Below are 15,394 nucleotides of genomic sequence, written 5' to 3' on the forward strand. Positions count from 1 at the left end.
ACTAATGATTCCTGGCACTTTCCCTCTGCTCCTCCTTATCCTGACATGGCCTCTTCAGCTGAAGCATCTTGCGTTAAATTACTAATGAGCAAACTTAAACCAAACTGGAATTAATAAAGTTAGTCAAATTTGTTCTTTCTGCTGCAAGCACCATTAGAACAAAGTCCTGCAGCACAGTGGCTCCCAGACACAATAACAAATCATTAACCGTTACACAATCTTTTTCCTTTTTCCCAAGGAAAGCAGGCTCCAAATAGCCAACCCACTGCTGTCCCAGTGAAAGGAGAGAGAGGGGAGGCACATAAACTGTACATTGAACCAGTGCACAGCAATATCTGTGAGGTGCTTAGTAAAAGTCCTCCCCGAAGCCTCATTTTCTTGGAGAACAAATGAATACAAATTGCCAAAAGAGCAAGAAGCTCTCCCAGCCATGTAGGCCTTAGTTAGCATAGAAGATGAGGCTGTTCATGGCCCACACATCGTGACTCAGAGACCCTTGGCCCGGCTGCAAAACGCGCCCAGCCTCCAAACTGTACAAGTTCTGCCAGTATCAAGTACCGGCACGTATTTGGGAGTTTCTTTCTTCCTCTTTCCTTCCAGTATCCTATCTAGGAAGAATTCACCAGGGCAACAAATACGAAACTTAAATGTAACCTGCCTTACAAAGGCAGACACTGTCTCCTACAGTGAGGAAATGGCTGCAGAGAATAAAAAGACAAATTGCTGCATGTTGGCCAGAACAATTGTGACCTAAACCCAAACTGTCACAAACCCCAAAAGAAGTGACTGAAATGCCAGGTAGACACGCACAGTATCAGTTCTCTCAATTAGAGTCAGATTTCAGGGGTGTATCACACTGCCTAAAACAAGGCACACTTTTGTACATGTAAAACCACAGGATGCGTCTCCCTAGAGATTGCACCCAGAGCAGAACCAAGCTCATTCAGAAACCCCTCAGACCTCTGAATATACTCCAGAGATGAACTCTGAGAACGTAAAGGTGGGAGCAGATATGTTCAGCAATCTCTTTTAACTACACAGCACCTGTCACGAGTCTATCAAAGAAAATGTCTACATCTGCATGAAGCAAAGACCTTTGTCATGACACAAGAAAAGCAGACAGAGCGCTGGGCTGGATCAGCAAACCACAGTCTTACCAGGCAGGTAAGGAGTACATTCATTATTATTTTGCTTGTTACGATCGCACAAGAAAATGAACAGTAGCTCTGATTTCCAGCTACATATGAAAAGAAAATGCACCTGCTTTGAGAGGCATTTAAATGCACCTTTGAGCTGGCTGGACACGGGCTTGAGAACCACTGAAAAAAGAATGAACTTGGAAGAACAGTTGTTCCCTTGATAATCAGAAAATGGGCTTCCATCTAGCCCCTGGAACAGGGGTTTATGACAGCCAGGTGTACGCTTCTGGTAGGCACAGATAGGCTTCTGTGAAAGATAATTCTTGCCACATTCAAACCTTCTAATGGAGGCCACTACTGGGGACTACAAATAACAATGCTGAAGTATCTGTTTGGACCAGAAAAGCAGATTATGAAATGCTGGCAATGTCTACCTTCAAGAAAAGCCAGAAAACAATCATACTCTGCGTCTGATTATTTTTCCCCAGCCAGGATTCAAACCAGTCTTTGATTAATTTCTCTTATAAATTGCATTCCTAGCACTTCAGCTAGAAAACAAATCACGGGGAGTGCAAGGTTTGGAAACTACCCTACTGCTATCCTTGCTTTGCAGCCAGGGAACTGAGGCACACATCAAAGCTGAACTTGTAACCAAGGCCCACCACCAAAAAAAGCCTTTTCAAAGGATCTGAGCTGCACTGGGTCGTACGTGCTCCTTCCTTGGAGCACAGGCAAATTGGCCAGTGTCACCCAAGTGGAAAAGCTAGCAACAGACCACAGATCTTCCGGCCATTTGGTCTACGCCATAACTAGTTGTGCCTGCAAATACAAAGAAACAGAGGTATAAATGTTAACTGCTGGAACAAATCCACATCCATAAAGAGGGCAGCAGCCTGACTGAACAGGCTTCAGGGCGAGTGCTGCTGGTCAAGTGGAAGGCAGGGAGCTGTCCCAAGTAATAAACTGGTTCTTTGTGGCTGGCACATTTCAATCTCAGATACAAATCCTATCCTTCAATTCCTGATTGGGGGAATCCAGAGAAGCAGGACATCATTTCTGCTAAAATATGAGCCCGGCTTCAAACAATCACACATGAAGGGGAACAGGCTGTTGTTTCTTGCCCATTAATCTACTCCAGCCTTTGACAACGCACTGGTGACACTCCATCAATCATCTTTCCGTGCACTGCCATGTAAAAGAGGAGGGGGGAAGGGAAAGGGCATTCAGCCACCTGGAGAGAAGCAACACATAAAATAGCTTCAAGTCTATTCTTTTAGTATCTTCTAGTCACTAAAATAAATAAATAAATAATCTTAAAACTCTCCTGAACACAATAAATGCTCCTCAAGAGGCTAAGGGAGGCAGGAGTGTAGTATGGTAAATCCAGGCTAAAGTTCAAGATAGGTCAGAACAAAAGATACATCCTCAAAGTTAATTCACTCATGGATAGCTTGGTGAGGCAAAGGAGAAAAGGGCTGCAACAATAAAAGCTGAAAAGCAGGACTGTGACATGACAAGACTACATCACCCTCCTTCTCCACCAGACATAAGACAAAATCAGGCCGTTAGGTGAGATCAGTGGTCTCTGTGCCTGGAGGTGTATGTTAACAATAACGCTGAGGGGGGACGGGCAGAATTGATTAATGATACGCTGAGCTTAGTCAGTTTACGTGATGTGGTTTCCCACAATCCCGAGAGATTGGACTTTGACAGATGAGGAAATCCCTGTTGTCCTCTGCTCCTTCCTGCATGCAAATGGCTCCCTGAGGGCACTAATTAGTGCAAATGCACCAACCAGTACATTTCTGAGATGGTACCTCCTGAAAATTTGAGCATGAAACCACTCCAATAATAAAAGCTAAACCAAAACAAACCATCCTTTACTGCTGCTTGTTCACAAATGCTCAAGTTTCTTAGGACCTACAGCTGAGACTTCAGTTCCTCTTTCTGACAGAGAGCAAAGCAGATCCTGTGCAACACTCAACAACTTCCACCCATCTCAGCCTTCGAGACAGCCCCCTAGTGAAGGTCACAGCGCATCCCTGGGCAGTGGCTTCAGGGCGCTGCGCAGTTGGCCAAATCAGTGCTTTGAAGCTGTTTAACCAGAAGACCGCTCAAACAACAAAAGATCTTCTGGCTGGGTTAGAGCAAGTCACAGATTTCAGCTGCAACCGAAGTTATGTTAGTCTCCAAATGGGAACTTACTTGTGTTTTAGCACCAGCTCCAGCCCCCTTTTTGGGGGATAAAAAGGACTAGTGTAAAAAGGGTTAAAAATACTGTTTACTACAGCCTCAGGGATTATCTTTTGATGTATAAATCACTTCTGGTCAACTATCAAAAGGCTGAAAAACACTAGCTGAAAAGGATAGGGTTCAAATTCTGGGTTTCATGAAGTTAAAAGACTGTTGGCTGTGAGTCTGCTTTAGAAGGCTAAGGATTCACACATGAATTTACTTGCTGATGGTAACTACTACCAGGTGGGAGAAGTTCAATTTCTAATCCAGCTTGTCAGTAAGGTGCTGGTGCAGGAGCCGTACTTCACTAGTGTACAGCACAGAAAGGTAGGTTGTTGCTGAAGTTTGGATCATCAAGCAGGTCAGTCTTCTCATAAGACAAAACATTTAAAAGAAAACATACGAAGGTGGTACCTTCAGTGGTGCCCTAGGCCTGTTGTATGCAGTGCATGCATTGGCAACCATGTATGCACAATATTCACTCAGAATAGCACCTTACCCCTGCTGTGCATGGAGTAACGTAACTCTACAGTAGAGCCAAACACTGGAGGAACCAGGTCAAAGTGTGTTTTGGTAATCAAAACCTAAAAAAGAACCATTTTCTTATCGCCCAAGTCAGAATACAGGACCAGCAAGGCGCAGGGTCTGGTGGCATGAACTCTAGAGAGGGAGCAAACAATTCTTTGTGCTACCTCTATTTTTTTGGTCTTCATCCTTTTTACTATATCTCACTGTGTGAAATGGGTATAATGAGTAATTTGCGTACAAGCCAGAAAGTATTCCACACAGAATGCAACATTTGCGTTAAAAATCTGTACCAGTATCTATCATATGAGAAGCAGGGGATGAGATTCCCATTTTAGGTCATATCTATACATAGGTTTTCCAATGATGCAATAGCTTTAGTGTGGTAAGCCCTCCCAAAACAAGGGTACAGCAGCCAGCACCAAGATTTTCTTTTTAGTTATTTTTTTCAAACGGCATTCCAGCACAAATGTGTTCCTTCTAATGAAGGCTGACTTCAGTGAAGTTCCTGAAGGCAATGCCTGACATAAAAGTTTACTGTACATTCAAATCTCAGCGATTGTCTGTGATGTGATGAATCCATACTGTGGAGTTTCGTGACAGATGCTTCAGCTAATTATCAAATAACAGGAAAATATTTGTGGTTATAACAAGAGAGACATACTTCATTCTTGCAGTCCCTTTTAGAAACTACCTATGTATTCATACAAAATGATGCTGTAAGAACTGTTTCTGTCCTATAAAGGTACACTCAAATTTATGTGCCAAGAGGTACACAGCCATCCTCTCTTTCTGAAACAACTTTAAAATCTGCAGCTCTGAAGAAAACACACAGGGTATTTGGAGCCATGATATTAATTGAGCATGAAAGTGCAAATAACAGGTCTGTTATTTTAAGATAATACTTGACTTCTTCTAAGGATTCTGCATTAACACCTCTTGATCTATGCCTAAGCAAAAAAGATAGTTTAATATTAAAGTGATGAAACCCTACCACTGAATATCACAGATTTCATCTTAATTGGCTTATGGCACTGCTAGCTACACTTCAGTTGTTTGCAGCCTTTCAGCATTACAGAAAGTGCACCCCCCTTGCAATAGAACAAGCTGACAGAGCGCCTGCAAAATGGATCGGGTGATTTTTAATGATGCAAGTGTTTAGTGGCTGATTAAATGCACTTTGAAGGCTAAATTCTACTGTGATCAAAAATTTACTTGAGCACAAGGTAGTTTCAGCAGGAGAGGAAATAAAATGCTGAGCAAACCGTGATTGCTTCAATTATGTTTATTTTAAGTTAACTTTTGAAAGTGAATGTTAACTACCTTCCCTTACCAGGGACATACAGAAGTCCTCCAGCTGAAGCCAACCTTTGATTTCAGCCACATCCGTGGTCAAATCTGTTCTGTTTTACACAGCCCCTGCAGCACATGCTCCCCTTGAAAGTTTGCCAGGGTTGAGCTATCGGTGCAAGGGAGTTTAACTCAAGCAGTGCTCTGGATTCACCATTTTAGCAAGCCTGCGTTTTATTAATTCAGACTGCTCGTGCCCAACTGAGACTGCCCTAGCAAATACTAACTTTATTTGTGAGAGTGTCCAAGGACTGGTGCAGAGAATGTCAATACAATGATGTTCAGGGTTTGTACTATACTCCCAGCACTGATCCTTTGCTAATTCCTGGCCACAGGCAGCACGAGGTCCTGCCCTGACCCAGTGCAAGGAAAGCCATACCACCCTGCTGGGTTGAGCAGATGTACCTCATCAGGGTGAACTCCTGCATGCTCCAGCTCACAGCTGTGCCAGAGGGGACTTTCTTTCAACAGTGGTTTTTAGTTCAAAATACTTTTATCCTGAAAACTAGAGAGAACTCTTAAGCCATGATGGCAGAGATCTAATTATGTGCAGTAGTACGTATTTGCTTAGATGTAGGTTAGGAAACAGCCAAACGAAAGCCTAAAACCTAGACCAAAGTATTACCTTCTCCTCCCTCAAGGAGGGTTAGCTACAAAGATGGGCGAGTGCCATAAGTGAAGTAACTAAGTATTCTTCCTGCAGTCCATGATTTACATAGCAAAACTGCCACTCATTTCAGCATGATTAGGCATCATCTGATAAGGCAGCTCTGAGACAGGTATAAACCAGAATTTGCAGGTGAGGACATAATGAAGGTCTTGGACACAACTTGCACAAGTCCAACTGACGCCACAGCCATGGCGAGCTGCTGGCAGCACCCCTGGGTCTCCCATCTGTGGGCCCTGCTGTTTCCCACCAGGGGAGAAAGCACCCTTTGCCTTGAGCAGTGTTCCAACCCTGATCCCCGAGATAAGCACTGCCCATTTTAGACCTGGCTGAAGCCCAGGAGGTCAGCGTTTGCCTACAGGATGAAGTGAATGGGATGTTTTGAAATGGAAGGGAGGCTTGGGGGTGGGAAAGAATACACACCAACAAGCAGGGCAGTTGAAGGAATAAAAAGGTATCTGTACTGTGGAGAGGGCACATCTGCTATTCAACAGGCTGTGCCCCAGACAACACTGCTGTCAACCTCACTCCAGGAAAGCATCCCTTCTTCCCACCCACTGCTCTCCCCTGCTATAAACATCCCTCCAGCATCTCAGCACAGTGCCTTGCAGGAACATGGGTCTTGCTGGCTTGAGTGCTGCTAGGGTAAAGGCTGCCACATTGCCCCTGCTTTCACTTCAAAGGGAAAGTAAATGGCTGCTGGAAAATGTGAGGGGAGAGACAGACTATCAACTGGCAAGGAACACATCAGAGCATCTTAAGCACTGTGCTACTATTATCAGTATGCCATTCTCGGAACTGGAACAGTCAGCCAGCCTTGCCCACAGGAATACTGCCTATAGAGACTGGGGAACAACACGTTTTTAACTAGTCTTGGTTTTTCTGCACAGACAAATCTGCTAGCCGGCCGCCCAGTCACCTACTTGTATATGCAAAGCATGTGCTCTGCCACTTTCCTGGGCACAATCAATTACACGTACAAAATGCAGGCATGAAAACCTGGAGGAAGCCTGAGCTCAAAGTTAACAATTACTATTATCTTGTTAAGCATTAAAGATTAACTATGCCAATGAAAGGATGTGTTATGAAATGTTTTTCCCAGGCTGAAAAGTAAATAGGGGGAGAGTTTTGTGTTCTTTCATCTCGAAGGCTACTCAGAATTTGGAATAATTGTTTAAACTGCTGCTTTTATTTACCATAATACCAAAGCGTAGTCGCTTGCCACGTGACCGCTCATATTTTTATTTGCAATGTCGTGCAGAAACACATGGAAATCTGGTGAAGGCAAACCAATTTTAGAACACGTTCCGAGCAATTGTTTTGCAGCACTGCCCTACAGTATGAAGTCTCTAACATTTCTTAAATTGCCTAATCAAATGCAGACTCTGTTCCAGTCACGCTAAATTTTCACATAATGGCAGAAAAACACTTCTTTCTAGCCTAGCACTGAACAGTTGGATCACATTATTACATTTGCTGCTTTTGTAGTCTCCAAGTGTGTATTTGTAAATGTATGTATATACATACTCGCAGGGGACAGAGGGAACATTGGTGCTCATGCTGCAAGACCCTGGGGACAGCTGGAGGGGCAGATGTATGCCTTGAGAGCGGTGCCCATCCTGAGGGTCTTCTGGGAGCAGCTGGCTTCACACACTGGGGTGGTGGTGGAAACTTTAACTTAGTTAAACATCAGATGTATTAGTGCAGGATTTGATCCAGCTGATTCCTTATCCTATGGTCTGCTGAAGTTACGGAACTGATGCAAATGCAGTTAGGTAAATTACACCCATGTTGTTACCACTTTGGGGTTGGAAGCAGGACTGGTGCAATGTGAAACCCCAGCTATCCTACTCTGGGTCCCAAGCTTGGGCATGTCCCTGTGCTGCACCACACACCTGCCCACTTTCCACAGGCCAAATGCAATCTGCAGAGCCCACACTGGCCTGTGTATTCCAGAAAGTTGTCTGGACCAGCATCCAGCCACCCGTCAGACATCAGCTCTCCCTTCCCTACATCATCTCCTGATAACATTCACCCTGCAAGGCAGGGCAGTATGTGCATCACCATACTTTTGGCATTTTGACCAGCGAGCCACGGAAAAGCCATGGATCAGATGTTTAGAAGTAAAAAATAGTTCAACTCAGTAACATATGGACTGCAAGTGCTTGAATCAAGGTCACAATGAAATCTGTGGCAAATCAGGGAACAAGACGTACAGCTTTACATTACAGCTTGTCCCATTCTCTCCTCCATACCAGCCTCCTGAGAACCACAGTACAATTCCACTGTTTCCCTAAATCCTCGTGTTATCACCAGTAATACTGGGCCAGTGTAAGAATGTGATTAAATAATCATATCAGATCCCCACACTATGTATGTCTGCAGGTCTATTTTTTCTGTACAGCTGCACCAGATACATTTAGCTTTGTGTTGGCTCAGTTTGCCATGTAAGACCACTGTTCACTCATGAGCAATGCTTGTTATGTCTTTGGCGAGGATGAAACCCTGATGCTTCAGGGAGAGGCAAAGCCGTAATCCACTTGCAGTAAAACCTGCACAGTGGTACACAAGTAGAAAAAAAAAAAATCCTATCCATACCCTTGCAGGGAATCAGATTAATCCCCAAAGCATGGGATTTGATTATTTTTGTCTGAAGTTATCATTAAGGAAGAAAAACCTACATAATGCTAAAAATATCGACACAGCATTTATTTTATGAAGAAAATACGATTTACTGAGCACAACGTTACCTGCTTTTCACTGTCAATCTTCGACGAACACGTGCTGGGTCAAAGAAACCATCACTGAGAGCAGAAGTTTGCAGATTGAAAGAAACCATTCAACTCTGCAAGATGATTCCCCCCTCCCCTTGTTACTCCTTTCATGAGACACCTGGGGACATTGTTCACACACTGTTGACTGCTTTCACACCACTGCTTTTCCTCTGTTATCCTTACCCTTCTCTTCAGCACTCATCTCCAGGTGGCAATACACAAAAGAGCTATATTTGTAAGGGGTGCCAATGCTGGCTCTTGGACAACTGCTGGAAAGCCAAAGAGCCCTCTCCTGCCTTGCAGCTTGGCCAGTTCAAATTGCTTCCAGAGGGTCCTGCACCTCCCTGACCCACCAGGCAGGACACAGATATTTAACACAAGTGTGCTGCACCACTCGGGGAACAAGCAGATTGTTTACAGCCCTTTGCTGTTTAATTGCCATTACACTAACAGGCAGACTCACAGCTACATTCAGACACCATCTAAAAGTTTAATACTCTAGGCTTAACTATACACTAAGGCTTCTGTAAGTTAAATACACATTTTTCTTCTCCGTAGTCTCCCAAGACAGGATGGTTAGGCAGCCTGACAGGACACAAGTGTTCACACAGCATGGGAAGGGAGCACCCAAGTGGAGGGATATCTAGACAAGGGCTTGAAATACAAGCGTGAGAATTTTCTTTTGACCCCAAAGTGCATCTGTCACGATACAGACACAGAAATAGCAGCAACACTTTCTGCTGGTGCTGTAGCTGCCCCAGTGCCTGTCCACCCCCAGCAGCTGTAAACATGCCTGGGAAACATGGCAGCAGCATTGCAGGGAAATACCTTTTGTTTCGTACCACAACAAAGCTCTGAGGAAGGTCCCACCCAACAGAGATGTGAGCTTACTGCTTACCTTGCTGCTGCTTGGGGAAGCAAGAGGCCCAGCTGTCATGACCATTTGGCACAAGAGAGATGAACTATGCGGCTCACATCAAGAAAAGCCTATTATTGCAGTAATAGCCGAGCTGAGTGACCAGCTGATTGCCTCTCATCTCTTGTGAGGTTTCACTCCCACCTCTGGTGGGCAGCCAGTCTGTGATGCTGGTCCCCACTGCTCGCTCGTTACCTTTCCAAACGAGCACCTCTGTGCTTGCTTCCCAGCTGTCCCTCATGCACTTGAAGAGCCCCCCCAGCACGCATCTGCCAATTAACTCCTCATTCTTATCCCAAGCCCTCTTCAAAGCTCTTCTTTGCCTCTGATGCCTACAAGCATGTGTGCCCCTTTCCCCAACACACGCAGCTCAGCTATGTTTAGGCACTTGCGTGCTAACACGGCTGCTGATTATGCAGGCCAACGCGGGCTCCTGTGTCTAGAGGCCACTGACTGACTGTACCCATCTGCTGTCTCTTCTCTTAAACCATCCACTGTGGGAAACAGGATCCATCCTTTCTGTTCTTTGTTTATCCAGTGCCTATTGAATTAGAAACCTGGGCTGCGAGTTGGCTCTTAGATGCAACAGTTAAAAAAATAACAGCAACAAAGCTTTTTGCAAGAGTATCTTGTGTGCAAATACGACCTCTGTAATGTTACCAAGGTCAGGCAGACCAAGGCCAATCTGCTGTGCGAGAATATAAATCAAAGCTGTCCAGGGACTGATTTCATTTACAAGGTTTGTAACCATTCTGGACAGAACAAATGTCAGTTGCTTGCTTGAGCTCCTTGCTCCTCCTCTTCGCCACCACTGCTCTGCTCCTCCACTTCCACCCAGCCCCTCCCTGCCTGGCAACACCTCTTGACCTCCTTTGCTCTTGAAAGCAAGAGTTCTCTTCTAGCAAGAAGGCTGTGGCTCACACATGACACACAGCCATGCTAGGTCAATTTAGTTAGACTATGCAAAAATCTCAATAAATAAAATTAGCACAGGGGCACAAGCACATTCACCTGCTGGTTACCTGCCATCCACAGCACACATCAGAATTAAAACAATAAATCCTGCAACAACTTCTTTCCTACTGCATTCATAGATCTGCAAAACAAACCAAGGAAAGCATCTGTAGCAAGTATTAGAGTCTGGGCACAGATCCTGTGAAATCACATGGTTTCCGTTGTGGAACTAAAAAGGCTTCTACAAGAATGTGTGAAATACACAGCCGAAACTCTCCATTTCTTTCTGTGCTCCCTGGCAGTTTGAGTGGCTAAGTTAAAGCAGCAAGTTCTGTTTCTTTCCCTTGTGGCTCCCAAAGCACACCCGGATCTCCAAACTGAAAGAGCACAAGGCTCAACTAGCAACTTACTCCCTTTCCAGTATGTACGGAGTTAATGTAACCCCATTCCAAATAACAGGTTGCTGTCTCCAAACTGGAGCCTTGAACAGAAGGAGTCTGGCCTCCCTCCTCCTCCTCGCAGCCATTTTGTAGCCCTTGTGCAGGTGTGCCCACTGAGCTGCAGTGGGGCTGGGGAGCCAGAAGTAAAGAAACTTCACGTTCTGGATGTTAACTTTAGTTACCATAGCCAGACAATGCTGCCAGTGGCGTGGAAGAAAAAATTGCTGTAGCCAGCTGTGCTGTTCACAGTCGGATGGTTTCTGTGTAGCTCCAAATGGTTATGGAGCCAGTAGCCTGTTGTGGCCAGGGACAGGATGATGGATGGTCTACACACACTGTCCAAGCAGGGAGAATGGCAGAAGTTCACTTCAGGGTTGTTAAAATGCTAATCTGGGTTAGTTAACAAAAGCAGAACGGAATAGAAAAGTTAGGGAAATAAACACTCCTCATGTGTTATATATGTGCACTACAGATTTGATCTCTGTGGTTAACACAAACATTTGACTTTGGAAGCGGGACAATTCAACAGTCTTCCTGTTTGAATAAACTGAATCAACTTCTGATATTAGCTGTACTGTAATTACTGTCGAGCAATGACAAGGGAAAAGGGGCTACAGCAGACAACACACAGAGCTCCGGAAAACAGCATCGGAAGGGCAGCAACACGATTTCCACTGCACACCTCTTCCTTGTGACATGGGAACAAATCAGAACCTACTTTCGCCTGAACTCGAGGCTAGCAGCTATTCACAGAACAAATAACAACTTAATAAAATGGCTTAGATGGATTTTAACGGTAACTTCAGTAGCTTATCTGATGCGTAAGGAAAGAGATCATCTGTTCTAACAGCAGTTTTGACGAAAGCAACATTTGAACTGTTTTAATTACATACAGAGCTGCTAAGACTGAAAATAACTTGTAATACCCAATGCAAGTAAAATGCCTTCCATCTCTCCTTAATTACTTGTGGGGCAAATTGTTACTTCATCCAATGGATAGACATGATTTTCTCAAACTGGAATTACAGACGTGTTTAACAGACAGGTATGAAATCTACTGCCACCTCCTCTGGCCAGCAAGCAAAGCACAGTGTATTCCTTGAAAAATATCAGAGACCGCAATGTAAACAAGCTCAACATAAGCTTATACATGCACAGAAGCTGTTGATGTAACTGTTTCTTTTGTCTTACAGACTAGCACTGAAACAGCCTCCGTCATGACACTTGAAAACTGACCGTGTTCACATATGATCTCCACTTGACTTCAGATTTCTCTTTTTCTTTTCAGAAGGAATCATAACTGAACCACGTCAACATTTCTGTACAGGTTTCTGGCTAGCTAACTGGGCTTCGCCAACTTCAGGGGATGTCAAACCCTGTGTTAAGTGCAATGTTTTAAAAAGAACTTAAAATGCATAGAAATCAAGAGCTGCAATCTGTGCGAGACCAACTGCAAAAAGACAAGGCAAGAAGATATGTTATTACAAACGCCTAATATACGCTTTGAAGTGAGAGCTTCTATGACGTATGTTACTCTACCTTCACACATCTCATGACAGGACCGATTAGATCAAAGACCAATTTAGTCAGAATTAATTGCATATATAATTAAGCATTCTATCTAAACGTGTGTTCTTCATAAACCTACATCAAAGTTACGGTGGCTCCAAGGGCTAAAGTACCTGCTCTAATATTGGCTCAGACCAGCCATACAGGGGAGGTAGAAGCGTTCAGATGGTCCAGCTCAAAGGTCACGACAGGCTGGGGAGAACCCAAAGCCACACAGCTGGTTTGTAGAGCACTGACAGGGCCATCACTGTATTCCTGGCACACACTCCTACATCACCCAAAGCACATTTAGAAAATGATGTTATCTTTGTTGCAACTCTACCATAGAAGAGAGTAGATAGTGACAGACTGCAGGATATGAGGAAGGTAGCTGTTCACTGTAACTAAAGGTGCAGATGGAAGTGAGAAGCTGGTTAAATAAACCTGTTTAGAGCCTCTGGGTTATACTCCTTTGGCTGTCCTTTTGAAGACAAATCTCAGCTTCTTTATTCAGAATGCTAGTAAATTCCTACTACAAACTTTCTCTTCCTGTTTTTAAAACAACTGAGCTCTATATTAGTTAATATAAAAAGTGTTGAAGTTCATGATGATATAGAAATCAGAGCACTCAACTGGCAATTTGTATTTATCTGAGCCAGAGTAAATGTTTATACAGTATCTGCCAACATAACAAAACACGCCTGCCACTTTCTACATTAAAGATGATTACGTATAGCTTAATTTACTGACTAGTAACTTAAGCAGACTTTAGAGGTGCATAGAATTTCATAGTGTGAATAAAGCAGGGAAAACATCTATTCTCTTTTGCCACAAAAGTGATTGCAAAGCTTTACAATGAGCTTCCTGTTGGACTTGGAAAAAGGAAAGAACCTCAAAAAATTCTCTGTGAAAGTATTTGTGTGTGGGAGCAATAGACCAGCAGTAAAAGCTTCTCAGACAGTAGAAAGCTGTTCCGTCAGATAATATTTAAGTGAATTCATAAACATTATTAAGGCAAGGCTAACTACTCAGAACACAAAGGTATCCCAATAAAGACGCATGTTTTTTGCCAAAGGAAATAATCAGGGGAAAAAATGCCACACGTTTACAGAGCACCAAACAGTATTTTGGAGGAAGTTTGCTGTAATTCCTGCACATTATGTGTGAAGCATGTGTGTACACGGATAAGCTACAATACCATCTGTACAGCAAGTGCCACATATGTGAGCATTATGAACCATCATTGCTGCTGCTATGCTCAAAAGTAAATGTATTCTGAGCCACACACACATATAAATACAAACGACTCTACACACTGAAGGTTGATTTTTGCTCAAATTACTCACAAAAGCCTGCGATATAGACAGTCTTGACCAGAAGAAACAATTCAAAGACTGGCAGCCCCCCCTCCCCCCCTTAATTTGAAACTAGCTGTATTAATGCTAGCAAGTGGGATATCCACCGGAACTACAGTATTTTCAATACATCGACCTAAAGCGCATTTAATAACATTTTTCAACTCGCAAGATGAAACACAATGACAATCACAAAAAAACAACCCAGCACAACATAACCCCACAGCTCTTTAAAACACAGGCATAATACCCACCTAGAAATATCTGTGTGACCTTTCCATCCAGCCCTTATAAATAATAAAGAAGGCTTTAAACCCTTTCTAATCACTCCCTCAAAGCAGCTGTATCTGTTTCAGCGGTGCTGAAACGCCCTCCTCCCCACCTCTAAAAAAAAAGAAAGTTTCCCCTCTCCACACCTGAGCATTGTTGTCACCGGGAGGAGAGAGGACGGAGGAGCGATCCCTACCTCTGCACGGGTAATTCAGAACCGACTCGAGTATTTGTTTCTATCCATAATTGATGGGGAGCTTGAAACACAGCTCCCTCTGCCTCCCAGCGCCCGGCGCCTGCCGTGGAGCCCGTAAATCACACCTCGCTGAGCGCCCGCACCGCCGCCGACCCCCAGTACCGAGCCAGCTCAGGCTCCGACCCAGCGCCAGCCCAAACTCACCCCAAGTGCCCCGGGGAGGCTTCCTCGGGTATAAACCAAGCAGCTCCGCTTCGGCTCCCCCCTCTCGGGCCAGCGCTGGCTCCCACCGCGGCCGCCAGCTTCGCTCGGCAGCGCCGCCGCGCACCCGCCGCGGCCCCGCGTACCTGCCGCCGCGCCGCTGCCCACGGCCGCCGCCCGCCGGCGGGGCCGCCTCCTCCGCCCTCCGTACCCCGCCGGGCGCCCCATCCCGGCGCTCTCGCTCGGGGCCGAGCCAGCGCGGAGAAACGCGCCCCGCAGAGCCCTCCCCCCGCCTCCCGGCCGCCACTCCCCTCCCTTTAATGTGTTTACTCCCGCCCGCCCCTCGCCGTCCCGCTGCGCCCTTCGCCTCCGCGCAAGCACCGCGCCACTGCCGCTCGCAACTTTTGGGCTCCCGGCGCCGCGGCCCCCGCTCGGCTCGCACCGCACCCGCAGCGCGGCCCGCGGGAGGCAGCGGACCTCCGTGCTGCGCCGCACCATGGCGGGGCGGGGGCCGCCAGCACCGCTCCGGCGCCCTCCTTCATTGCCTCCGCCGCCACGGGCAGCACCGGGCGCGGAGCTCGGGCAAACTTCGCCCGTAGTTTTCCCCCTCCTGGAGCGCGGCGGTAAAGCCGGCCCCGCTTCCGCCCCGCTTCCGCGGGTGCGGAGGTACAGCGCTGGGGCGAAGCCACGGGGAGGCGGTTTGGGTTGTTCATCACCGGCGCCGCCTTCGTTACTTAATGGAGAAATGTTCATTTCTACTTGGAAAGACGAAGTCTCTGCGAGCAGTGCAATTCTGCAGGCTAATGAGAATCAATTTTGCAGCC

At 45.6% G+C, this 15,394-nt stretch overlaps 1 protein-coding gene across 7 annotated transcripts in view; it reads right to left on the minus strand.

Annotated features, from left to right (window-relative positions):
* SEMA6D (semaphorin 6D) overlaps positions 1-15,394 on the minus strand; it is a 200,189-nt gene that overhangs the window by 16,373 nt on the left and 168,422 nt on the right. For 4 of the 7 annotated variants that reach the window (XM_065688144.1, XM_065688141.1, XM_065688143.1 and 1 more), the window contains exon 1: positions 9,589-9,674. The exons of 1 other annotated variant lie outside the window; for it this stretch is intronic. In XM_065688144.1, coding sequence (XP_065544216.1) covers positions 9,589-9,633 — 45 coding nt within the window. In that variant the 5' untranslated portion in view covers positions 9,634-9,674. Of the gene's footprint in view, positions 1-9,588; positions 9,675-14,573; positions 14,823-15,394 lie in introns of those variants that run through there. 2 more of the 7 variants (XM_065688145.1, XM_065688139.1) reach the window with 2 other exon arrangements.

Source organism: Lathamus discolor, chromosome 8, assembly GCF_037157495.1.
Source record: "Lathamus discolor isolate bLatDis1 chromosome 8, bLatDis1.hap1, whole genome shotgun sequence".
In the NCBI taxonomy this organism is placed as follows: Eukaryota; Metazoa; Chordata; class Aves; order Psittaciformes; family Psittacidae; genus Lathamus; species Lathamus discolor.